Source organism: Curcuma longa, chromosome 4 (assembly GCF_044706935.1).
Source record: "Curcuma longa cultivar G26 ecotype Majalengka, Jawa Barat chromosome 4, ITB_CL_G26_1.1, whole genome shotgun sequence".
NCBI classification, from domain to species: domain Eukaryota; kingdom Viridiplantae; phylum Streptophyta; class Magnoliopsida; order Zingiberales; family Zingiberaceae; genus Curcuma; species Curcuma longa.
In genome coordinates, this window is record NC_133864.1 from 3638363 (window position 1) to 3665458 (window position 27096).

Here is a 27096-nt window from a genome sequence, read left to right on the forward strand (position 1 = left end):
AAGTCCTGGTGGGTCGAGGATTCAGACATTAAACGGAGGTTTTCCGTTTGAGGGGGGTCTGTGGTCCTTTGTTTGAGGGGGGATTGTTGGGTTGCAAAGGTGCAAACATAGTCCTACATCTAAAACACATGGAAAAGATCATGGGTTTAAAAGGATGGAAGATATCTCCATTGGTATGAAGCCTTTTGGGGAGAGCCCAAGAGCAAAGCCATGAGGGCTTTGGCCCAAAGTGGACAATATCATGCCATTGTGGAGATGCAGACATCCTTGGGGACCCTACATTAATCTCAATCATTTATTCCTATTTCAATATTATAGCTCATATACAATTTCTTATTGGATTTGGATCTAATCTAAATCCCCATCCCTTAGCTCAATATCCAAAACCCTATGTCGATCAACTTAAGTTTGATTTAAAATTAAATTGTTTGATTCAATAATCAAAACACTTCCAATCAGAACCAAATCAATTTGGTTTATTTTGTCTTCATAAGACGAAGCTCATCATTCATTCTGATTTGCCAAAATATTTTTCATTAGAACCAAACTAATTTAGTTTACTTCGTCTTCACAAGATGAATTCCATCATCTTTACTTTTGTCTGGTCCAACCAAACTTTATTTCTTTCGTTCTAAGAATTTAATTCTCAAACTAATTTTAAATTCTTCGAAGAAACCTGTTAGGTCACACGCACTATAAATTTAGGAAAAAACTAGTTTTAGATCATGGATAATCCTTTAGTTTAGGAAAAAACTATTTTACATCTCACAAGATACAGTAGATACATGTGAGATGTTATGATAGTGAACTAAGTTCAAGATGCAATTGATATATCAAAATGAGCCTTAGTTTCATCAACCTAATTGGATTTTATGTTGGTCAATCATGAGAAAAATTAATGTGCAAGTCATGTACATTTAGCCTATAGATCATGATTGAAAATTAACTTTAAAAATCATTTCAATTTTATTTTGGAAAATCTCGGTGAAGTTTATTTGTTGATAGGAATCACTATGTTGGGTTGCAAGGGTGCAAACATAGTCCCACATCTAAAGCATATGGAAAAGATCATGGGTTTAAAAGGATGGAAAATATCTCCATTAGTATGAGGCATTTTGGGGAGAGTCCAAGAACAAAGTCATGAGGGTTTAGGCCCAAAGTGGACAATAGCATACCATTGTGGAGATATTTTGATTCCATCGGTACTTACAAGTGGTATCAGAGTGAGATCACTCGTCACCGGACTAACTACCGAATGAGCCATGATCCAGATCTAACCATGTGGTTTGAACCTTAAACAAAGGAAGTTGGTGCTCTCGTGTCTGAATCAAGAGGACCAGACACTAGGTGAGAAGTCCTAGTAGGTCGAGTGGACCGAGGGACAAAAAGTCCTAATTGCGACTAGGTGGGAAGTCCTAGTAGGTCGGGTGGATCGAGGGGCAAAAAGTCCTAGTTACGGCTAGGTGGGAAGTCCTAGTAGGTCGGATGGACCGAGGGGCAAAAAGTCCTGGTGGGTCGAGGATTCAGACATCAAAAACAACGTTGAGGGGCGCATGTGGTCCTTTGTTTGAGGGAAAGATTGTTGGGTTGCAAGGGTGCAAACATAGTCCCACATCTAAAGCATATGGAAAAGATCATATGTTTAAAAGGATAGAAGATATCTCCATTGGTATGAGGCCTTTTGGGGAGAGCCCAAGAACAAAGCCATGAGGGCTTAGGCCCAAAGTGGACAATATTATACCATTGTGGAGATATTTTGATTCCATCGGTACTTACACACTATTAATTAGTTTGAAATAAAGTTAGAGTAAAACGTTGAAGTTTTCAATAGTTTCTAACTTAGTACCATTCTTTGAAAGTAAGATATATTTTTATAGAAAATTATCTTTTTCTAATACTATTTGATATAAGTAATGTCTATATGAAATTTCATGATTTTTTAAAATTATAGAATTACTTGTGTATTTTTGAAAGTCAACCAAAAAATTAAAAATTTAGATTTTCAGGTCACTAATCGATTGATGTCAGCATCAATCAATTACTACATATACCAATCGATTGGTTCAATATATTGTCAAGCATAAAAATGGAAAGATTATTGGTGCAATCGATCTCAAGTTAAAATTGATTGGGTTGACCAAGCTCGAGTTGACTTGAGTTGAGTTTTGATATTTGAGCAATATGTTAGTTAAACATCAAATAGTCAAAGTTGACAAAATATTTGATAGTGAAGAAAAGTTCAAGTGGATCATGGAGGATCGAACACTTGGCACGAAATGAGAAGTCCAAGTGGATCAAGGTAGACCAAAAACTTGGTGATCAAGAAAGTCTAAATGAGTCACAGAGGATCGGACACTTAGTGATCGAAAGTCCAAAGAAAAGTTGGCAAAAAGAAAGTCCAAATGAGTCAAGATTGACTAGACACTTGTCATGAGACTGAAAGCCCAAGTGGGTCATGAGGGAAGTCCCGATAGTCACAGATAATTGGATGTTGGGCAGAGAAAATCCTAGCAAATCAAAGTTGACTGGATGTTAAGCAATGGAAAGTCCCAGCAGGTCATGGATCACTGGATGTTGGGCAAAGAAAGTCATAGTAGGTTGAGATTAATCAGATACTAAAGAAGATGAATGTTCAGCCTTGAAAAGGCTGAAATTAGTCCTAAACCTAAAATTACTAATATGTTGGTTCAATCGATTGTTCGATCCTGGCCAGTGAACAGAAAGATATTGTCACATCCCGGGACACCGTCCGAAAAATTTTGGTAACATCTCCCTAGTAACCATGATAATTTTTCTAGATACAAACAAAAATACACAGCCACATGTGGCCAGCATAAGGACTACACGTCCTTTAAACACAAACATACACACCACATGTAACGTACCAGGGCCTACACAGCCAAAACTAACAACCTAACATGCACATGCTATAAATGCTCATCACAAGAAAACCAAAATCGTATATATGGAAATCCACGCAGCGGAAAAACACGACAACTACTCAAGCATTAACATCAGTGTATAGAATCCACATACAACCATATCGAACTACGACTAAAAGCGAATAAACTCGCGAGGAAAGCTATATAACGAATACACTAAAAAAACATGCGAAGGAACACCAACTTCGCCTTGCTGTGAGATGGGGGCAGTCCGGCAGAACTCTAAGCTTCGTTATCCTTATCTACAACCTGAGGAGACAAGAAACACCAGGGTCTGGGTGGTAAGTATAAAAATACTCAGTGGATACTAGATAAAAGTGCAGAACATAACAAGGTATCAAATGGATAATAGCATAGATGTCAAAAGGTATATAGTTCCAACATAATACTACAGGAGCAAGGCCAATATGATTATCATGTATGCCATGTCATACAAATGCAGCAGACAAATAACAACAAGTACATAATCATATAACAACAAGTGCATAATCATATAATAGGTGCATCAATTATAAATGCACTAAACAACAACAATTGCATGCATGGTCACTGTCTGTACTCGCCACCCCCTAGTCACTCAACCCATGCAGTGAATTGGGGCGTAAAACAGGATAACTGCACACCCTCCAACAACAGACCACTACCCGTGAGTGGGGAGGGGCAGTCTTCAGGAGAGCTATCTAGCTAGTCCTGGTAGCACCCAACCTGTGCAGTGCTATAATGCTCTCCCTCAACCTGTGCAGCGAGAGTTAACAACAACAATATGCTACGATGCATAGTTCAACAAATAACTACCACAACATCCAAGTATGTGCAACATCAATTATGATAAATCAACATAGATAATCAATAATTACGGTGACTGTATTGAAGATAAATAGATCATGTCAAGGTCAACAGTAAGTGTTAATCATGAATCAATCACTGCATGTAAAGAAAGTAATAACAGGATAATTACGAAAAGAAAACCTGTGTTGACCAAGCATCGGAGTACCCACCTAAATTAGACGGTTGTCAACAATAGCACTCCCAAAATCTCAAAACTCTGTGTATCTCAATATCAACAAATCCAAAATCCTCAAATCAGGAGTCCTAGACCAAGCTAGCTCCGGTTGGCGGCGGCAACCCGTGAAGGAGGGAATTGTTCGGGCGGCTTGCGGAAGAAGGAAACGGCGATTCAAAGAAGAGGAAGAGGACTCTGCGAGGAGGGCGACGGCGGAAGCAAGCAGCGGCGGTGTCGATTTCTTCCTCTCCGGCGTAGAAAGGGCAGGGCGACGGCCGCTGGTCTTCTTCTCCATGCGAGCAGCAATGAAGGACAGAGGATCCGATCAGCGTTGATGGCGGCGTCTTCACGCGGTGTGCAGCGGCGTCGGCAGAGGGGATCACCGGTGACAAAGGAGGGAGGGAGAAGGGTGGCTAGGGTTTCGGTCTCAACCTCCTCTTATAGCTCTCGTTGGCGCGAGAAATCCGACGAAGGATTCGGTCGGTGAACACGTCTTCGTGCGCGCGAGGAGAAGGTTGCGTAGACGGCAGTTGGCGCAGAGGGGTATAGTTATAAAGAGGAATGCATAGTAACTTTCCTTTGGTTAAGATGTGGGCTAAACCAGATTAAGTTTATTAACCCGAACCAGATTAAATTTTTGGTTCGATTGGTTCACTAACCAAACAACCTCTGATTTAACTCAAACCAGTTTTGTTGGATTCATCTTCGCGAGACGAACCTTTTTATCCCCTTTATTTTATCATAATCTTAACCTAATTCTAGATATGACCTATTTATGAGCTTGGCTAATTTTAGGTTTCAACCCACTTAAGTCGAACTAATTAGTATTTGGTCTTTAATTGGTTAGTTCAAACCCTACAATTTCTAGGATATTACAGATCCAAAATTGATTGATAAGGTTAATCAATCAATTGGTGTCCAGTAATCGATTGGTGCAATCGATTACTGGACACCAATTGATTGATAATGCTCCACCTTGACCAACAAATAGAAGAGTTTAGAATTGATTGGCCAATTAGACTTGGAGCTACAAATTGATTGGTCAAATAAAATAGTTATTTTGCAAGTTTAAACGATCGAATCTGACATGATAATCGATTAATAAGTAAGGTCAATCAATTAGTAGGTGGAAATTAGCTCGATGACAACCCTAAAATAGGGGATTTCATGGTCATTTGAAGCGATTGATTCTTATAGATTCCAGAGTGAAGTGATGGTGCATTTTCATATCAACAAGAGGTTATTCCAAGCAACAAGAAAACATCCAAAGCAAGATTCATTATAAAGTTATTTTTGATTTTATTTGTGTTTGTATTTGCTTTTTTTTATTGTGTTCTTGTAAGAACAAGATTGTAAGAGGATTATCCACCCCCAAAAGTTATCCAAAATGGAGGATTTCTTATTGAAGAGAGATGTAGAGTGCACCCTTGGATTAGTCGCCTCAAAGAGGATACTAAGTAAAACTAAAATGTTGTGCATGTGGCGTCAAGATTGATTCAAGAATTCCACTAAGAAATCAAATGACGACCATAAAATCAAGATGAGAAGCGATCGAAACTATTCACTCTCCCTCTAGCTCACACAGATCCTAGCAACAACGCATCAACATATTAGCTAACAAGAAAGTAACATGATGCAATGGATTAATTATGAGTTTGTGTATATTAATGAAATTATAAAATTTTGTGATCATTCCGTTGGCTCAATCGCACCCTTAGATGATCGAACCGGACATGAGTTTTGATGTGTTGAACAAACGGTTTCAATTATGTTCTAATAGCTCATCGAGGTCTCTCCATCGATAAAAGTCAACTATATACCGTTGTAGCTTTTTAATTGATAATTGTGGTTCAATTAAGGGCCTTTGAGTTTAGGTTAATAAGAGGTTCTTTTAAGATATATCAACTTAATAAGGGATTTTCCATGGCGAACACATCAAAGATCAAGTGAGGTCGAATCTTATGGCTTAAAGGTTCGTGAATTTAGGTGAAGTAGGAGTTGTTTTTAAATTTGGTTTTTTTTTATTTTTACATTTTCTTTCGTCAAGTTGAGTTTTTTGTACTTTGGAATTACAAACTTTTGTGATCATTCCTCTTGTTTTTTATGCTTAAGGCCATCTTCGATTGTTAGAGCATTACAATATACTTCTTGGATTGTATTACACAAAAATAGATTATCTTATTTTCCAATTTCTAGGGCAAATCCATCAATAAATTGAGGCTTTAAATGCTTATATAAAGTATCGAATTGATATCGGTCACATTTAGTTCAAGCAACAAATTAAAAGCATGAGGAATATATTGTATTCGATCGAAGAGGACAAAGCATGGGGGGCATATCAATAAGCAATTCAACTACCATACGAAGCACTAGGATTAGCTATATGCCTTCGTCAATCATACATTTTCATCCTTAATATCGGGTGCGTGATTGAATGAGGGCTGAATGTGATTTGGAATGAATGAGTCAAAGTTATTCCTACGGATGCAAACAGCATGAGAGGGGAGGATGAATAGCTTCGATCGCTTCTTATTTTGATTTTATGCTCATCATTTGAATGCGCAGCGAAAACCTTGATTCAAACATGACTCTATATACACAATTCCAGAATTTTATTTGGTATCCGCCTCCTTAAAGCGACAAATCTAAAGCGTTCATTCCAAGTTATCTACCTCTACTATGAACTCCTCCTTTTCTGATATTTTTCGGAGACAGAGAAGTCTCTCACAATCTTATTTTTACAAGAATACAATAATACAATAAGAAATAAGAATACAAATGCAAATGAAAGTAAAAACATCTTTATAAATGAGATCTTGCTTTGGATGCTTTCTTGTTACTTGAAATACTTCTTGTTGGTTTGTAAATGCAACATCACTTCATCCTCAAACCCTTAAGAACTGGTCCCTTGTCCTTCAAGTGAAACTCTACTTATGCAGTTACTATCAGAGTTAATTTCGCCTATCAATCGACTGATATCTTCTACCAGTCAACTGATTTGGTTAGCGATCAAATAATGAATTCTCAACCTTCTAAAATCTATCTGATTTTATCAAATTTTCAAATATCAATCGAATCGATTTGTCAATTAGTTAAATCGATTCATTTCTGTATACTTTTGAAATAACACACGTTGATTGATTACCCTTATCAGTTGACTAATTATCCTCACTACAAAAATAAGGGTATTTAGCAACAAACTTTTGCGACGAATAAAATTCGTCGCAAAATTGGGACAAATTTTGCGACAAAAGAGGAAGTTGTTGCTAATTTGGAACGAAATTTGCGACAAAAATATTTTTGTTGCAATAATTGCGATGACCATATTTGTCGCAAAATTTGTCACAAATTTGCGACAAATTTAATTATTCGTCGCAAATTTGCGACGAAATAACATGTTCGTCGCTAAATTTGGCGATCCCGGCAAAATAAAATACCCGAACCCATTTGATTTGGCGACGAATTTGTGATTCGTCGCAAATTTTGCGACGAATTCATGAATTCGTCGCAGATATTGCGACGAATCACGAATTCGTCGCAATATTTGGCGACAAAACAGAATATTTGTCGCCAAATTTGCGACGAAAATTGCGACTAAAGGTTATTCGTCGCTAAATTTGGCGTTTCCGCCACAACTTACCTAGCCGGGACCCACTTGATTTGGCGACGAATTCATTATTCGTCGCCAATTTGCGACGAATCATGAATTCGTCGCAAAAGTTGGCGACGAAATCACTTATTCGTCGCCAATTGGCGACGAATAATCGGATTCGTCGCCAATTTGGCGACGAAATAGGCGACGAATATGTATTCGTCGCAAAAGCCCTAACTTAAAGATTTCGGCCGATCCCCTTTTTCTCCCTCCCCCCTCGCGATTTTTCTCTCCTTCGCTTCTGCGCAGCGCTGCAATCCGGCGATTTCTCGGCTTCCAGCTCCTCCGGCGACGGCAAACTCCTCCGGCGACGAATCCACTCCTTGCTCGAAGGTAAGATCTCGAGGCTTTTTTTTTCCTTTTTCGCTGTTCTTTTTCGCTTGTGGGGCTGGAAAGGGGTGGTCGGCCGGGTTGCTGGAGCTCGCCGGCCAGCAGCGCTAGGGTTGCTGGGCTGGCCTGGGCGGCGGCGGGCGGCGGGCGTTGGTGTGGCGCCGGCCCGTTGGCTGCAGAGGGTCTGTTGGCGCGCAGGTGTGGCGGCGGCGGTTGGTGTGGCCGGCGGCGGCGGCCGTTGGTGTGGCCGGCGGCGGCCAGCCACTGGTGGGGTGCTGGCCGGCCAATGGTGGGTGCTGGCCGGCCACAGTGGGGGGGGGATTAGGTTTACATTAGGGTTAGGGTAATTAGATTATGTTTTTAGGGTTTAATTAGATTAGTGGTTAAGTTTAGGGTTAGGGTTAGGGTTAGTGATTGATGTTTAGGGTTAGGGTTATTGAATAGCATTAGGGTTTAGGGTTAATTAGGGTTAGTGATTGATGTTTAGGGTTAGGGTTATTGAATAACATTAGGGTTTTTAGGGTTAGTGTTATGTTTAGGGTTAGGGTTAGTAATAGCATTAGGGTTTAGGGTTAGAGTATTAGGTTAGTGTTTAGAGGGATTATTGAATAGGATTAGGGTTTAGGGTTAGGGTTAGTGTATCTTAATTTAATTATTTTTAATATATTTTAAGTAATTATCTTGGTTATATAATATAACATTGTTATTATTTTATTGTGCAGGTCCTACTTTGAGGTGTGAAGGTCCTACGCATACTCCTGCGTTCACGTGTTGTAAGTATAAATTTTTTATTATTAATTGATATATATCCATGATTACTATCTTTTCTATTTAACTATAGTGATAGGAGTTACATGATATTTTTATTGGGTGACGGAAAAAATATTATGTAACTTCCTATCACTGTAGTTAAATAGATCAAGTAATTATGGCCATGATTGTTTTATATATTTTATAATTGTTATAGAGGTTAATTATTATAGGTTTTGTATGTGTTATGATATGTTAGGTTTATGTTTTATATGTCATAGTTGTTGTTTATGTAATTAGGTTTATGTTTTATATGTTATAGTTTTGTTTATTAATTTATTAAATTGAAAACAGGAAATTAAAAATGCAGAATGAAAGGGGTTGGATGTATAGAAAGAACAAACCTAACCGTAAAGGTTTAACTGATGAATATATTGTTGGAATGGAACAATTTTTGGAATTTGCAACCTCTCATGTTGAATTTATGGATGGAGAAAAGATAAGATGTCCTTGTAGAAAATGTCATAATGGTAAATTTTTACAATGTGACAAGGTTCGCGAACATCTTTGTAGATTTGGTTTTACTCCGAATTATTATAATTGGACATGCCATGGTGAACCATTTATACCTGACGAGGATTATTATGGACAAAATATACAAGCGTCAGTGAGTGGTGATCAAAGTGCTTATAACCAATTCAATCCATATCAGAGTTCAGGAGGTCATAATTTATTTTCTGATCCGAGTTTTGCAAGCTCTAGTTGTCCTCCAACAGATGAACAAATATTTTCTGCTTATACATCACCATTTGAAGGGGTACAAGAACAAAATGTTTATGAGAATTTAAATAATCAGACATATCAACAATTTCAAGAAATGCTAAGTGCTGCAGATGAACCTGTGTGGGCTGGTTGTGACACTCACACTCAATTATCTCTGACTGCAAGATTATTGAATGTAAAAGCTGAGCATAATGTGTCTGAAAATTGTTTTAATGATTTTGTTCAAGTTATGGGAGAGGCACTTCCGCGTGATCACAACTTGCCTACTGATTTTTATAGTATGAAAAAACTTGTGAAAGACTTAGGTCTTCCGGTGGAAAGGATTGATGCTTGTAGAGATGGTTGTATGATATATTGGGGAGAAGATCAAGATGCAGATGTTTGCAAATTTTGTAATCAAGCTAGGTACAAGAGAAGCAATAAGCCTCAACAACGACGTAAAGCATACAGTCAGCTATTTTATTTGCCTTTGACTCCTAGGTTACAAAGACTATATGCATCAGAAGCAACTGCTGAACATATGACTTGGCATGCAAATCATCAAACAGAAGATGATCTAATGTGTCATCCATCAGATGCAGAGGCATGGAAAAATTTTGATAGAACATATCCAGAATTTGCAAGGAAATTCGGAATATAAGATTGGGTCTATGTGCTGATGGATTTGCTCCTTTTGGTAAATCAGGAAGAAATTATTCATGTTGGCCAGTTATATTAACTCCGTATAATCTGCCACCTGGGATGTGTATGAAAACACCGTATATGTTTTTAACATTGGTTGTGCCTGGCCCTCAAAATCCGAAAAAGTTAATTGATGTTTACATGCAACCACTGATTGCAGAGCTGAAACAATTATGGAATGATGGTTGTCCTACATATGATATTCATACTAATCAGACGTTTGTAATGAAGGCTGCACTGCTTTGGACGATAAATGATTTTCCAGCTTATGGCATGTTATCAGGATGGAGTACCGCAGGAATTTTAGGATGTCCAATATGTATGGAAAGATCCAAATCATTCAGATTGAAACATGGAAGGAAAGCCAGCTATTTTGATTGTCATAGACAATTTTTACCAGCAAATCATAAATTCAGGAGGAATAAAGATGAATTCACTAAAAATAGAGTTGAAAGAACACCTCCACCAATGAGATTATCAGGTCAACAGCTTTGGTACAGAGTTTATAACTTTCCTTCTGTTATTGAAGATCCACATGGTACTATTTATGAATATGGGAGCACACATAAATGGACTAAACGGAGTATATTTTGGGAGCTACCGTACTGGTACAGTCATTTACTACATCATAATCTAGATGTGATGCATATTGAGAAAAATGTTTTTGATAATCTGATAAATACAGTCATGGATATCCCTGGAAAAACAAAAGATAATTTGAATGCAAGAAAAGATATGCGACTGATTTGTAAAAGACCCAGTCTTGATGTCGATGAAAATAGTAGGGGGCCAAAGCCAAAGGCAATTTATACATTAAATAGAGAGCAGAGACGTATTGTTTGTGAATGGCTAAAATCTTTGAAATTTCCAGATGGTTATGTCTCTAATATTGGAAGATGTGTTGATTTGAAAGAATACAAATTAATTGGTATGAAAAGTCATGATTGTCATATATTCATGGAAAGACTTATTCCTATTGCATTTAAGGAGCTGTTACCAAATTTTGTCTGGGCTGCAATTTCAGAGTTAAGTATTTTCCTTCACGATCTTTGCTCAACAGTTTTGAGACATTCACACATGGAGACTTTAGAGAAAAATATTCCAATCATTTTGTGCAATTTAGAAAGGATTTTTCCACCGTCATTTTTTGACTCCATGGAACATCTTTTGGTTCACTTGCCATATGAGGCTAAAGTTGGAGGTCCTGTCCATTATCGATGGATGTATCCATTTGAAAGGTACTATTTTAAATTTCGAATAATGACTAAATATTTATTGATCTTAATTATTTTATATTTTGGTTTCTAATCTGATTTCTTATATGATAAGCAGATTTTTATATCATTTGAAGAGAAAGGTTAAAAATAAAGCACATGTTGAAGCCTCTATTGTCAATGCATATATCGTCGAGGAAGTAACAACTTTTGCATCATATTATTTTGAGCCTCACGTTAAAAGCAAAAGGCAGAGGCCAGGAAGAAATGATGAAGGTCCTATTGATCAAAATTTAAAGTCATTTTCAATTTTTAACTATCTTGGTCGACCAAGTGGACAATGTAAGGAGAGATATTTAACTGGTCAAGAAATGGCGTGCAGCTCAGACATATATTTTACTGAATTGTCCAGAAGTCACGCCATATTTCGAGTAAGTATATATTTTTTATGTTGGTAATATCTTATATTTTGGCACATGTGTGACTGTCATTTAATTTTATTGTAGGATTTTTCAACAATTATATTCTGAAATGTCGGCACAAGACTTTGATCGATATTGTGATGAAGAATTTGCACCGTGGTTCAAATCATATGTAAGTAGTAGTCAATCTAATTTATACTATCATTTATATATATACATATGAAAATTTTTATACATGTTTTTTGGATTTTAGGTTTATGACAATCAAGCTCACCTTGAGCATGAATTTCTATTTCATCTTTCTTGGGGTCCGAAAGCATTGGTACGCACTTGGCCAGCATATTTCATAAATGGATATATTTTTCATACTCAGGAATATGGAATGGGAAAAAGTACAATGAATAGTGGAGTATGTGTTCAGTCATCAGAAAATGACAGAGCCAGTGCAAGCAATGATTTTTATGGTTTGCTGGATGAAATTATAGAGATAGAATATCCCGGACCAGAAATGAAAGTTATTTTGTTTATGTGTCGGTGGTTTGACCCAGTTAGAGGAATGAAGGTGCATCCACAGTACAAGTTGGTTGAAATAAATCATAAAAGGTTTTATAAACGATATGAACCATTTGTGTTGGCACAACAAGCTATTCAGGTATTCTATGCTTCGTATCCTAGTTTGAGACGTGACAAAATTGATTGGTGGGTTGTATGTAAAACTAAAGCACGGTCAAAAATTGAGGAACGTTGGGAAGACATTGCATATCAACAAGAGGAAGTTAGAAACACATTTGAGACTGAAGAACATGTTATTTCAACATTACGAGATCCAAGCGGAATTGTAATTAATGTTGATGCAAGTGAACTTAATGAAAATATTAATGAAGACGCTGAGAGCGACGACGACGACGACGACGACGACGACGACGATGATAACGAAGACGACGACGACGATGATAATGACAATGAAAATGAAGATTTTGATTTTATATAAAAAAACAAGATCTTTTATAAATAATGGTAAGGATAATTTTATGAGTTATTTAGTTTTATTCGCCATATTTATATAACTTGGTTACTTGTTTATACACTATTGATGCACTGTAATTTTTTCTGATATGTTCTTAATTACAGGTCATATTATTTACATTTTCTAGCTGTTTGACATCTACTGACCTCATACCTAGCACAGATGGTAAGTATTTCCATATTCCTCTTAATGTAATCATTATTTATTATTTGATCTCATAACAATTTTGTTTCACAGTTTCGCAGAGGTGGACATAGACGCAGGCCAGTCCTGCTGGCCAGTCTCCATCACCATCAGGCTGCAGGACCTTCGCATGCACCTTCACCACCACTGCTGCAGGACCTTCGCATGCACCTTCACCGCCCACTGCTGTAGGACCTTCACCTTCGCCACCACAGCCGTCGCTGGTGCAGTCTCCCAACCCTTCTCCGGTACAGTCCGCTACTGACCAGCATCGGGAGACCATAGTCCCTCATGGCGATTCGTAAGTATATGCAGATTATTTTTTATATTTATATATATTTTTTTATTACTAATAATGTTTGTTTGAATTTTTTTATAGTTTTGAAAATTCAGTAACAATTATTCGCCAAATTAATCGAATTGTTAATAATCATTGGGGAGGGGCTTCAATGACTTACACTAGCACTCCAGGACCCACCAAGGATTTATGGTGGACTGAATTCAAGGTATATTTTATATTAATTTAATTAATATATCATATAAAATTTAATATATCTAACTATTTATTTTTATGTATTTCAGCGAGCATTCACTTGGGATCCATCACATGAATTGGAAATAAAGAGAATTTTTTAAAAAAAATGTGGGGATCATATTCGTCATACTCTACATCATGCCAAGGACAGAAACAAGAAACCACCGTGCATCACTGATGAGAATTGGACGAGGATCAAAGGTGTTTGGGAAACTGAGGAAAGCAAACAACGAAGTCACCAGAACAAGACAAATCAATCATATAATTCTGGTGACTCATCTGCTACATATGCGGGAGGCTCCATCAACATCGAGGAACACACGCGTAGATTGGTAAATTTTTCTATACATTATGTTATTAATGTAATTTCACTTATTTCTTTATTTCTAACAATGTTTTTTAATTTTAGACTAAGGAGATGGGGAAGGAGCCACTATTTATTGAAACATTTACCCGCACTTTTCAAAAAAAAGATAAGACTTGGAGCGGGGACAGAGCTAGAGCTATGAAGGTTTAAATTTTAATTATTTCACTTATATGATTTTTAATAGTTATGTATGTTGTTTAACTTATTAAATGTATTTATATTTCAATACAGGAAAAATATGATGAGGCCGAGCTAGCACAGAGGAGTTCAAGTGCTAGTGAAAATGCTGATGGATCTGAGCCCTCCGTTGGAAATGACCTGAGTATCTGGTTGGATGTGACTGGAGGATCGAAGGGGGGGAGGATATTGGGAATGGGTTCTCTTAGCAGAACTCATCGAGTTGCTGGCACCTCTTCTTCTTCTTCCACCCAACCAGCAATGAGGGCACAAATAGATAGCCTAACTGAAGAAGTCTCTCATTTAAAAGGAATAATTATTCAAAGGGATGAAGAAATGAGAGAAATGCGCAGACAACAGAATGAAGAAATGAGTGAAATGCGCAGACAGCAGCAGTTGATTATGCAGCATTTTCAGTTAGGCTCCGCTCCAAGTCAGCTTCCTCAGGTTCCCGATGATGATGATGACGGTGACGACGGTGAAGACGACTCTTCTTGATAGCCTAGTTGTGTATCATTTTAATTTTTCTCACATTTAATATTGCTTTTATTTTTTTGTATTTGTAACTCTTTTTTTTACTAATTAATATTATTATTTTATTTTGAACAGGGTTGATGAAACCAAGGATGGCCAAAAGGTAAATTTTTACATATTATACTGTATTTGTAATAAATAATTTTCTAATATTTTTGTTTTCTTATGTAGAAAAAGCAAATTTGATGAAGAAGAAATCAGTGATGCAGAAAGTATTACCCGAGGTTGATACCATGGACGGTGATGCTTTCTTTTCTGGTCGTCATTCAGATACTTTGTTATGTATGTATTTTATTATGGATTTGGATGTTATGGTACTTTGATACAGTTGGAGTTTATGTTTCATTTGTAGTACTGATATTTGATACATTTGCACTTGGAGTTGTATATATTTGATACATCTGGATTGTTTGATACATTTGGATGTATTTATGTTTGTGGATGTTTGGATGTGTTTATGTTTGTGCATGTGAATGTTTGTGGATGTGTTTATATTTGTGGATGTGTTTAGATGTGGATGTGTATGATTGTATTATATTTTTAGATGTGGTTGGAGATATTGTATGTAAACAGGTTTCATATTTCGAAGAAACAAATTGAATCTGTGAAATTTTTTTTTAATTTGCGACGACATTTGCGACGAAACAAGGTTTCGTCGCAAACTTATCGAAATTTTACTGTAGTATCGTAAATTTGGCGACGAAATCATGGATTCGTCGCCAATTTGCGACGAATAAAGTTGGTTTCGTCGCCAATTTGCGACGAATTAACAAGATTCGTCGCAAATTGGCGACGAATCCATGATTTCGTCGCAATATTTGTGAAGAAATAATCTGACAGTCGGATTGGCGACGAAATATCGACTTTTTTCGTCGCCAATTGGCGACGAAAAACTATTTTTCGTCGCCAATTGGCGACGAAAAATTTTTTTCGTCGCAAATTGGCGACGAAAATGCATTTTCGTCGCAAATTGGCGACGAAACATGTTTTTTGTCGCAAATTGGCGACGAAACATGCATTTTTCGTCGCCAATTTGACCGTCTTCATTTCCGATTGATTTTCTGAAAGCTGGCGACGAATTGATTTTTCGTCGCAAAATTTGCGACGAAATATTATTTTGTCGCTAAATTTTGGAACGAATTTACTGTTTCGTTGCTATTTTTTGCGACGAAATTTGCGACGAACTTTATATTCGTTGCTAATTTTGCGACGAATTTTAAAATTTTTGTCGCCACTCGTTGCGACAGGCTATTTGCAACGAAAAATTTTGTGTCGCAAAATTCGTCGCAAAATGGTTTTGCGACGAAAATTCTTGCTTTTTTCGTCGCAAAATTCGTCGCAAATGGCTATTATTTTTGTAGTGAGCCTAACTGAAGAAATCTCTCATTTAAAAGGAATAATTATTCAAAGGGATGAAGAAATGAGAAAAATGCGCAGACAACAGAATGAAGAAATGAGTGAAATGCGCAGACAGCAGCAGTTGATTATGTAGCATTTTCAGTTAGGCTCCGCTCCAAGTCAGCTTCCTCAGGTTCCCGATGATGATGATGACGGTGACGACGGTGAAGACGACTCTTCTTGATAGCCTAGTTGTGTATCATTTTAATTTTTCTCACATTTAATATTGCTTTTACTTTTTTTTGTATTTGCAACTCTTTTTTTTACTAATTAATATTATTATTTTATTTTTAACAAGGTTGATGAAATCAAGGATGGCCAAAAGGTAAATTTTTACATATTATACTGTATTTGTAATAAATAATTTTTTAATATTTTTGTTTTCTTTTGTAGAAAACAAAAATTTGATGAAGAAGAAATCAGTGATGCAGAAAGTATTACCCGAGGTTGATACCATGGACGGTGATGCTTTCTTTTTTGGTTGTCATTCAGATACTTTGTTATGTATGTATTTTATTATGGATTTGGATGTTATGGTACTTTGATACAATTGGAGTTTATGTTTCATTTGTAGTACTGATATTTGATACATTTGCACTTGGAGTTGTATATATTTGATACATCTGGATTTCAACATTTGGATGTATTTATATTTGTGGATGTTTGGATGTGTTTATGTTTGTGCATGTGAATGTTTGTGGATGTGTTTATATTTGTGGATGTGTTTAGATGTGAATGTGTATGTTTGTATTATATTTTTACATGTGCATGGTTGGAGATATTATATGTAAACAGGTTTCATATTTCGAAGAAACAAATTGAATCTACGAAATTTTTTTTTAATTTGCGACGACATTTGCGACGAAACGAGGTTGCGTCGCAAACTTATCGAAATTTTTATTGTAGTATCGTAAATTTGGCGACGAAATCATGGATTCGTCGCCCATTTGCGACGAATAAAGTTGTTTTGTCGCAAATTTGCGACGAATTAACAAGATTCGTCGCAAATTGGCGACGAATCCATGATTTCGTCACAATATTTGCGAAGAAATAATCTGACAGTCGGATTGGCGACGAAATATCTATTTTCATCGCCAATTTGCGACAAAAAACTATATTTCGTCGCAAATTTACGACGAAATATCCTTTTTCGTCGCCAATTAGCGACGAAACATGGTTATTTGTCGCAAATTGGCGACGAAAATAGATATTTCGTCGCCAATTTGACCGTCTTCATTTCCGAATGATTTTTCGAAAGCTAGCGACGAATTGATTTTTCGTCACAAAATTTGCGACGAAATATTATTTTGTCGCTAAATTTTGGAACAAATTTATTGTTTCGTTGCTATATTTTGCGACGAAATCGGCGACGAACTTTATATTCGTCGCTAATGTTGCGACGAATTTTAAAATTTTTGTCGCCACTCGTTGCGACAAGCTATTTGCAACGAAAAATTTTGTGTCGCAAAATTCGTCGCAAAATGATTTTGCGATGAAAATTCTTGCTTTTTTCGTCGAAAATTCGTCACAAATGGCTATTATTTTTGTAGTGTCTTGGATGGTTGTTATTAATCATAAGATAAATCTTGGATTGTTCGGAGATTACTCTAACAAATGGCGAAGGTATGATCTTTAAGAAGCTATGAAGTTGCTCACGCTATTACACCTAGATCTTATCTCTTATATAAAAGGCTTAAGGTAATAATAATAATAGACAAAAAATAAATAAATAAACCCCTCTTATTTTTTTTTATCATTCCATTTTAAAAAATACTTTTATTTTAACGTTGTTATAGTAATTTTGATCAAAATTATTTTAATATATTCAAAATTAGTAAAACAGATTTAATTTAACCCCATGATAAAAACGTAACCTCATTTAATTTTGCCCATAATAATGTAACTTCCATTTCTTTCAATTATTTTTTTTTATTTTTAAGATTTCCTTGTACAAATGTGTCAATTTCTCAATTATGAAGATATGTTTAATCAAAATTGAATTTGCATATTATTCTCGTGATAAATAATTAACTGCATCACTAAAAAAGATAGCGTAGAAGATGCATGGAAAGATGACTCATTAATTCATTTGAACTTTTAGAACAAATTATCCTTATGAAAAAAAAAATCATTATTTTTAATAAATTAAGTAGCTTTTTTTACATTTTTTTTACATGTCATGTAGATATATCTTTGTATTTTATAACGAGCCACGTTTTATATGCGAGTTTTTTTATCAATTTAAATTTAACATTTAAAATTATTAAATCGACGTATGATCTAACAAGAAAGTGACATGATACCATGCTCATATTGATATCATTATATTATTCAATCACACTTAACAATATTGTTGATTACCAAAGCATGGGGAAACATATATAGTTTCTTCAATAAAGAAGGCAAAAAGAGGGATAGTATTAAGCAAACCCCGGCCGCTATACGATGTAATAGGGTTAGGGTTAGGCAGATGCTTTAATCAATCAACCGTTTTTCATCCTTGATATTTAGTTGTGCATGTTTGAATTAACGAGTACTGAATATGATTTAGAGAGAATAAGTCAAAGTTACTCGTAGGGAGACAAACAACAAGAATAGTGTTAATTATATTCATAGATGTTATATTAATTATGAGATTATATACTATAACTATTGTCATTACAAAAAATAGTCTACAATATCTTGGATGGTGAATGGGAAGGTCCTCTAACATACAAGAGTAGGATCAAATGAGAAGGTATAATCTTCACTTAGTCTAAAATGCTATGAAGTTGGCCAAAACTCTTATAACATGAAACTCAAAACTACGAACAATTTTGTTCAAAACTACTACAATATAAAATAGTTGAACAAAATTACTTACAGCAATTTTATCAAAGTTGTTCTAATTAGAGCAAAACTTTAGCCTAAGCTATTAACTATCACAACATTAGACAAGGATATTATTTAAAATATTAAATGTCTTTGATTTTTTAAAATAAAATATATTTTTATTTTCGCCACTTCCATCTCTTTCAATGATCATATCATTACTTTATTATGGAACACAAATATTATCAAATATCTATTTGATAAGATTTCCTTCCACATATGTGTCTAGTTCTCTTCTAATGGTCCAAGCTCAATTATGAACATCTGTTTCACTAAAAAATGATAGGGAAGAAGATGGAATGACACATTTTTGACTCATCCATTAATTTATTTTATAGTAGAAACACTTTTTTATAGTTTAATTATTATATATATATCATGAACTATTAGAACGAGTTTATCCTTATGAAAAAATTTCCATTATTTGTTAATATATAAAGTAGTATTTTTTTTTTTTTACATTGTTTCACATGTCATTTTGATACACCTTTCTATTTTATAATGAGCCACGTTTCATATGTGAGTTTTTTTTTATCAATTTAATTTTTAACATTTAAAGTTATTAAATCAATATTTTATTTATTTTTGCATAAGTATCCATCTCTTACCACATTTCAACCACTAAATAAAGTTAAAAAGTGATATAACTCGCATCTCAACATCATTAGTTGTTCGAATACTACATACACATGCGTACATTGCGTGGATTTCGAACCCTTAGGGAAAAGCATCTTACTTCTTATCACTAACAATTATTAAATCAACATATGATCTAACAAGAAGGTGACACGATGCAATGGATTAATTATTGAAAATGTGCTAGATTTTAAAAGCTAATAGTCAATTTAATATTATGTTATGATATTTTGTAGGGTTGAATTGCAAAATTTTATTCGCATTCTAAAGTTTCTAAAACATCTCTTTTAATTTTTGAATCCCAACTTTACCCTCCATCAAAGTGCTCCAACACTAAAGACTCCGATCAAAATCGAAATCAACTTCGATGAAGACAATATTGTCCGGTCAATCTTTACGATAAGTGTCAATACAAGTAGAATCTTTGATTCCAAGTCACTTGGATTATGAGCATTTTGAGAAATCTATGAAAGTTTGTGAGGCAAAATGAAAAATTTCTCTTAAAATTAAATATATTTTTTTTAAAAAAAAAAAGAAAATAAAAATAATAAACTCTCGGCTGATATTGTTCCAGCTCATTGTCCTGACAACTTTGTTTGCATTCTCACATGACATGCCGATATTGGACGTTGACGCTACAGACACCTTTTTCTAATTATACTAATAATTGGGGTAAATTGAATAAAATAAGGGCAATTACTCTTTTTCATTTGTGTCCCTCCAACAAGTTTCTTTTTTCAGTTTTTTTTTTTTTGCCCCATCTGTCTCTTATTTATGCTCAATAGAGAAAGAGATTAGGCGACGTAAAATTTGAAAAATGGGGGACTTTTTAGATAATTGGCTTTATATAATTTTTGTTTTTTCGAATAGATCCATTTAAATTCTATAATTTAAAATTAATCATTACTGCACACGATTATAGATACCAAATCTGAGACTCTGGCCACCACCTACCACGTCCCCTCCCAAAAGATTCTCGAGAATCTACCTTTCAGTCATAATTTATTTATTTTTAATTATATTGATTTAAATATAATTGAAAATTAAATAACATTTAGTTTCTTCCCTCCCCTCCTAACAAAAAAATTCATTATAAAATTAATCATTTGTGACCCACATTTAGAATCATTAATTTAGATTGAATTTGTCATTTGAATTATTCAATCAAATAATTTAAATAGATTGGATCATTTAACGAGTCTAAATGGAGTACTAGTCAATCTATGCAAGTTATGAGTCAACTCATAGAGGGCTCGGGTTGATCCATAGATTGAGAAGGAAAAAAAGTAAAAAATTCAATAAACTCATGAGTGAGTTGGTCCGTCTAATTTGTAACTCAAACTTAAAAATTTTAATATTTTTTATATTTATAAAGTTTTGAATTAATCTGTAGATCCGTAATCAATCTTGATTGAATTGAAAATTTTTCCAACCCATTAGATTGGTAGACCGACCCATCCTGACACATAATTTTTTAGTAGGTCGATCCACTTATCACTAACTGATCCGTACAGTTTTAACCACTTTGTATTAATTTTTTTTAAAATGTAACTTGATTTATTTTATCATAAATCTTTAGTTATTATAAAGATATTAAAAAATAAAATGAAATGTCTTTTGATATATAAAAATTATGGGCTCACATTTTACATAAATATCCACATTATTTTTGTCTGAAAAAAAATCACTAAAAGCCCAAAAGTATTTATCATCAAATAATATATTTAAAAATTAAAATAATCATAAAGATAGAAAAAAAGGAGAGAAAATAATGAACTTTTATAAATCAAAGCATCAAATTTCCATCATTTCTTCTTTTGTTAATGAAGATATGATTCGATGTCACAATATCTTTGAAATGGCATCGGAGTCATCTGATTCCTACGTGGATTTTCAAATTAATTTATACTTAAATTTGATCCAATTAGTACACATTGTGTTCATTTATACGATAAGAAAACAAAATTGCACTCTGTATCGTTTAAAACAAATCCGGTTTAATTTAATACAGCATTAAATTATCAAACTAACTCAATACTTCTTAATTTTTATTATTTTTAAAATATTTTCATCACTAATTTTTTTTCTTTTTTCATCTATTTTAAACAACTCTAAAAGTAAAAAATCAAACCATCTTTCCCTACAACTTATGCACATTTAAAAATCAATCTAAAGTCATCCCTACAAAAGCTTGGCAAGTTACAAAGAAAGAAACAACAACTTGGCAAGTTAAAGTCAGTGGTGAGCTCTCGATAGGCAGCCACAAACCCGCGGCGGTCTAGCCACGGGCACGCGACTAGGCGGCACCTGATGCTGCAGGGATGAGGCATGTGGGCAAATGCCACCAGCAATGTGTTGTTGCTTCAAACATTAAAACACTTGAAACACTTTAATCCACCTTTAATATCTCTTACTCATCTGATTAATGGATACTTTACACTCTTTCGTGCTTCAACCATCAGCAAAGCTAAACACTCAGCCTCATCCTGTTTGACAATAATCCTTTCAAATTACTTTTTTGTTTAGTAGTTCTTACAAAGCATCGATCGACATCAACCACTCTAATTCAAGTTGCATTGGTGACCTGATGAGCACAATTCTGAACAGCCTTTCAGTTTGTTGCAATCAAGCTTGTACTGCATTCGAGTCATCAACTTACCTCCTTTTGGTAAGATAAACGTGTAGAACAAATATTGAATCATTTGGCTCATTCAGAAAGCTGCAAAAAAAAACCAGTCAATAAACCTTTTAGATGCTTAAAGATGCAATGACAATTGTATAATTCTTTGCTTTCACTATTACATGAAAACAATGACAGTGTATTAGATGACATTAATAACCTGTCTAAATACTATTAGACTTTATCTTCTACTATATTATAATCTATATTTAAATAAATTATATCTTATTTTATCATTTCTAATAAAGTCTTCTTGATCTTTTTATTTCTCGTTTGATGTTCATATTCACAGTAGTTACCATATCTGATTTAAAAGTAGGAATCAGGTATAGCAGATAGATTACCTCTCACGCAGCACTAACTGGACAGCATATCCAACAAATTGCTTTGTCGGAGTTTCTCGTTTGGATGGCACAGGGCGAACATCAAGTGAGGTCCTTGTCTGCTAGCAACTGAAATTAAAAATATTCTTCATTAGCTGGCGATGACAGATTTGAATGAAAAGGAAGATGCGACCAAAATTGTTTTGTATTGGCAGCAGCATTCCAATAGTTAATTTGCATGACTAGTCATGCATCTAGTTGATGATCCATCACAGCTAGCTAGAAAGCATTTAGCACTGGAAGATTACGACAATAATGAAACAAACTAAGCGTCAAAGAAAGAAACTGATAGTTAAAAGTTGACTGTTGATGAACCAAAAACAAAGCAATGAAAACAAAGACTGAGATTGTGTTTGTATCACGTGAAATATTTTTCTTATAGTGTTTGATATCATATTACTGAGGACAATTTCTTCGCAAGACGAGCAAAAGTTGGTTTTATCTGTCCATTTGCTTCTTGAGACATCGCCACCGCCACCGCCACTGCCGCTAGCATGATCTCCACCTCCAACGTCAGCACCCACCACGAGCGAACACAAATGAAGGGGTGATCAACCCCATCACTATTGATGTCTTCACCTCTACGAAAACCATCCCCACCTCTAACTATGCTTCCAAGTGGAGTAGGCAGAAGTTTAAAAAAAAAGGAAAAGGAAGAAATAGAAAGAAAAGAATATTTTTCCTTGTAGCACATTCAAATACAAGAAAATAATTTTCTCTATAAAATAAATTTTCAAGTACATTAACAGACTATTTTGCATCAAACAAATGGCATAGTAAGTATCAAACAAAAAAACTGATATTGAAGCACTGACATTGTATGCTGCATGCTACACATTGAGAAAGTTTGTGTTTTTAATACTATTTGTATTGCTTCACTACAAATACAAACTTATTTTCTATAAAATTATCATCATCTCGTTTCTTCTATCACCTACTAATAGAAGAATGAAAAGGGCATAAAACTGCACAACTTTGCCAAAAGTTTCTTTGAACCTAAATGTTGATTAGTTGGTATAGCATTTCAGTTCTGAATGGTATTGATAGAACAAAGAGTTATCTTTACGTTTGTTCTTGATAATTATTTCGGCAATAACAATTTGCTGTCGATGAGATTGCAGTGTAGATAACATAGAAAAACTTATCTGCGACCAATTAAGTTGCAGTAAGACAAATAATTGAATATCCAAATTTAGTGACAAAACAAGTTCAAATTTTGTTTTCTTTTCATAAAAAAGGCAACAGATCATGCTGGAGCCACGTCAAATGGACAGTAGGCAATACAAATAGAGTATTTCAAAGCATCTTGGTTTTCTTAATGTCTTGTCAAATGACTTATCATAAATTGCATTTAAAACAGATATCATCAGCTCAAATTTCCAGGAAAAATTAGAGAAAACAACTAGATGCTCTGCAAGTTACCAGTTAACTATCAACAGCCTAAAGAGAATAACAAGCAGATACAAGAACATACAACAATTTAGCTCCTGAACTAGGAAGGAATTTTGGGGTTAAGCAAGTGACCTGACCTGGACCAGAGTGAGTTTGACCATCCAAAAGCTTCACACCATCACTGACCAACAGGCTCTGAAGATTAACATCGAAAACAATATATTGAGGTTAGGTAGAGAGCACCGAAAAGTGTTAATTCAAAATAATATTCCACAGATACGAATTTACTCAACCCTAAATGAAAACATAATGGATACTTTAAGAAGGGTCTAGTTAAGTTGCAGTTTTACATACCATATCAAATCAAAGACAACAATTAAACCACAAATGAGAATCCCATAATTGGATAAAATGAATGAGAGGTACACTATACTCTAGTGGCCAGCATAAAATAATGTTAAAAATCTTATGAGCATCAATCTAAACCATGACTCATTGTTTTAGTATATTAGAGAATGATAGTATTTGAGTTACCCAGGGAAATGGCCATTTATTATCGAAGTACTAAGGCCAAACAAAGAAGGGATCATCAATCACCTGCATATGCATCTAAAGCTAAAATGTACATAAATAATAATGCACAGATGCATCAAAAGTCAGCTAATAAGGAGAAGATGCAAACCAAAACTGGGATTAGATTACATCAAACATCTTTCCTGCTACCAAAGCTCTAATTATTAGCAACAAATTACCACCACGGCGCTTTAACTACACGGCACTCACTTGTCATCACCACTCATATTTCATGAAGGCGTCATATGCTCCATGGTTCTTCACCAAAACAATATAACACCTTAACACAGTTACATCATGGCAGCGAGTAAGAAAATTGCTGAGCTGATCTTACATATAGAAAAAGTTTCTGATAACTTTTACATGGGAAAACAAAAATAGCAAAGACTACCGTCTTGTACAAATATTTGGTTCCCAAATCTCAGTACATCAGAGAACATTCCTTAATGAGCTGAAGATTACAATGAGCAATTAGTTTGAACATTCCTTAATGAGATGAAGATTACAACAATGAAAGGATTTACTTTCCTCCCTCATCATAGATTTTGGGAAGCAGTGAATAGTGAATAGCTTGAAAATATACAAACAATTTTGCTCCTAAGTAGAATGGCACATGAATGCAGTCATTCAGGTGATGTAAGGTAGAACAATTTATGAGCCTCAATGACTTCCAAGTTCCACATTGCTTCTCGATCTGGTTGTTCAGAGAGGTCAACAATCTTGTGAACCTGCAAAATCATAGAATACTGAGCTACAGTTTCTAGCAACAAATTTCACAGTTAGTTTCCTCATTATATTGTTCTCTCTGCATTAAGAGCAACAGGAATTCCAAGAATTGTTCACTTCATTAAACAAACAAATGTTGACAGCACCAACAGAGAATGAAACGGCAAAACAACAACCTAACTTAAAACAATAAGAGAACCATCATGTTGAAGCTGAAAAGACTTTGTCTATCACCTGCCAGTTTCTTTGCTATGGATGCATTTTCAGAACAACAAACTACAACTACTATTACATACAATGACAAGAAAATAGCAAAAACACAAAAGAACTCACAAGTTCTTTCATAAACTGAACAGTATTATAACATGTTTTGATGGCATACTCAACATTCAGTTGTAAAAGTTTATGGTAAATAACTACTTGGCTAAAAATCCTCATAGTTTACTTTTATTTACATCCAGTTTCTGTTATAATAAAACAACTTACAGGGATAATGATGCATCAGATATCAACGACTATTTCAGTTTAACAAGAGTTTCGACAATACATGAACAAGTGTAGGCTTTAGTTGTGTCGTCATACTAAAGGTCCTGAGCTTGCATACCTTTATATATGGACATGGTCAAGTTTTATGGCTAGAAGATAAATTATGTAGAAAATAATATGGTTCAAATTATAATTATACACATTTGAGAATTGGGATGAACCAAGGCACAATATAAGAAAATCAAAGTACAATTGTCTAAAGTAGTCTGAATTTCGCTAGTCTTTGATGAAGAGAAACATCTTACGGGGCTTTTACTTTATAACAAAGCTGTGTTGGATTTGTCATTCATCAATTCCTCCTTTATAAAATGAAACCCTTGAAAGCATATACTTCAAAGAAATGCTTGCCGCTGTTGCATGATTTCAGCATCAATTTTAAACATATATTGCTTTAGCAAACTGAAATCAAGAGGATGAAGAAGAGTTGCTAGTAGTGATAGAATAAAAAAAAAAACTGCTTTGTTTCAGTTCATTTTCTTTTCCTCTTCATAGTAATTTATCACATATGCAAGTCATAACTAGAGTCAACAGGGTAGAAATTGTGTGTTTACCGTAACTCTCCCCTAATAGCATAGCAAAAAGCTTCTATGCCTCGTTATCCTATCGTTAAAACTATCAGTATGTTGTCATGAAAGTGCACTGACGAAAGTTATCATCCTAATGATTTCAAGTAGAAACATAGCCGTAGAACACTTTTTATCGGTAAACTAGTTACCTTGATGGTGAAAATGCCGTCGCATTGAGCTGCGACGTATGGCCCGACAACCATTACATACATCCCTGCACGAACCAAAAAATAAAGTGATTATACTGCAAATGCACGTATAGAGAGAACTATTCAGATTAAAAGGAGTATTTTTTCGACCAATCTTCCACTGCTGCGGCTGGGATTCGGCAGAGAAAAGGAGCTCAACAACCCCGGAGCCATCGTCGAGGAGGAAGCGCCCCTCATCCGATCCCGACACCATAACGCCCTGCCTGCATTCTCCGTGTCATCAATGTCGAAGGAACAAGCAGGAAAGGAGTACGTATACGAGGACCTGCAACCAGGCGCGCTGGAAGAGGATTCCGAAGAGAATGGAGGCGGTTGAGGACGAGGAGGTGCACGGACGAGCATCCTTCAGTTCACCGGAGAAGAGCTTCAGCGCCGCGAGGTTGTAATCCATGGCCGAGATCCGAGAGGCGGAACCTTCGCCTTCCGCAACAAAAACCCTAATGGACAGTTGGACACTCGTTTTTTACATATCAGTCCATGATAGTTGCATTTTGTTATAATAGGCACTTTATTTTC

The 27096-nt window shown here is 35.1% G+C and overlaps 1 protein-coding gene and 2 pseudogenes across 2 annotated transcripts; 2 read left to right on the forward strand and 1 right to left on the reverse strand.

The window, feature by feature from the left end:
- Positions 1 to 9041: 9041 nt before the first annotated feature.
- Positions 9042 to 12768, forward strand: LOC141828636 (uncharacterized; annotated as a pseudogene).
- Positions 12769 to 12966: 198 nt separating this feature from the next.
- On the forward strand, positions 12967 to 14564 carry LOC141826922 (uncharacterized; annotated as a pseudogene).
- A 10425-nt stretch (positions 14565 to 24989) lies between these two features.
- On the reverse strand, positions 24990 to 26994 carry LOC141828681 (uncharacterized). Of its 2 annotated transcripts, none has more exons than XM_074716139.1 (4): positions 26846 to 26994; positions 26671 to 26779; positions 26521 to 26585; positions 24990 to 25261 (listed from the first exon to the last, which is right to left on the reverse strand). In XM_074716139.1, exons 1-4 carry the CDS (start codon positions 26969 to 26971, stop codon positions 25157 to 25159), a joined length of 405 nt encoding a protein of 134 aa, XP_074572240.1. In that variant the 5' UTR covers positions 26972 to 26994; the 3' UTR covers positions 24990 to 25156. The 2 variants fall into 2 exon arrangements, with proteins under 2 accessions (XP_074572240.1, XP_074572242.1); XM_074716141.1 differs by having other exon boundaries at positions 26671 to 26783.
- Positions 26995 to 27096: the final 102 nt, after the last annotated feature.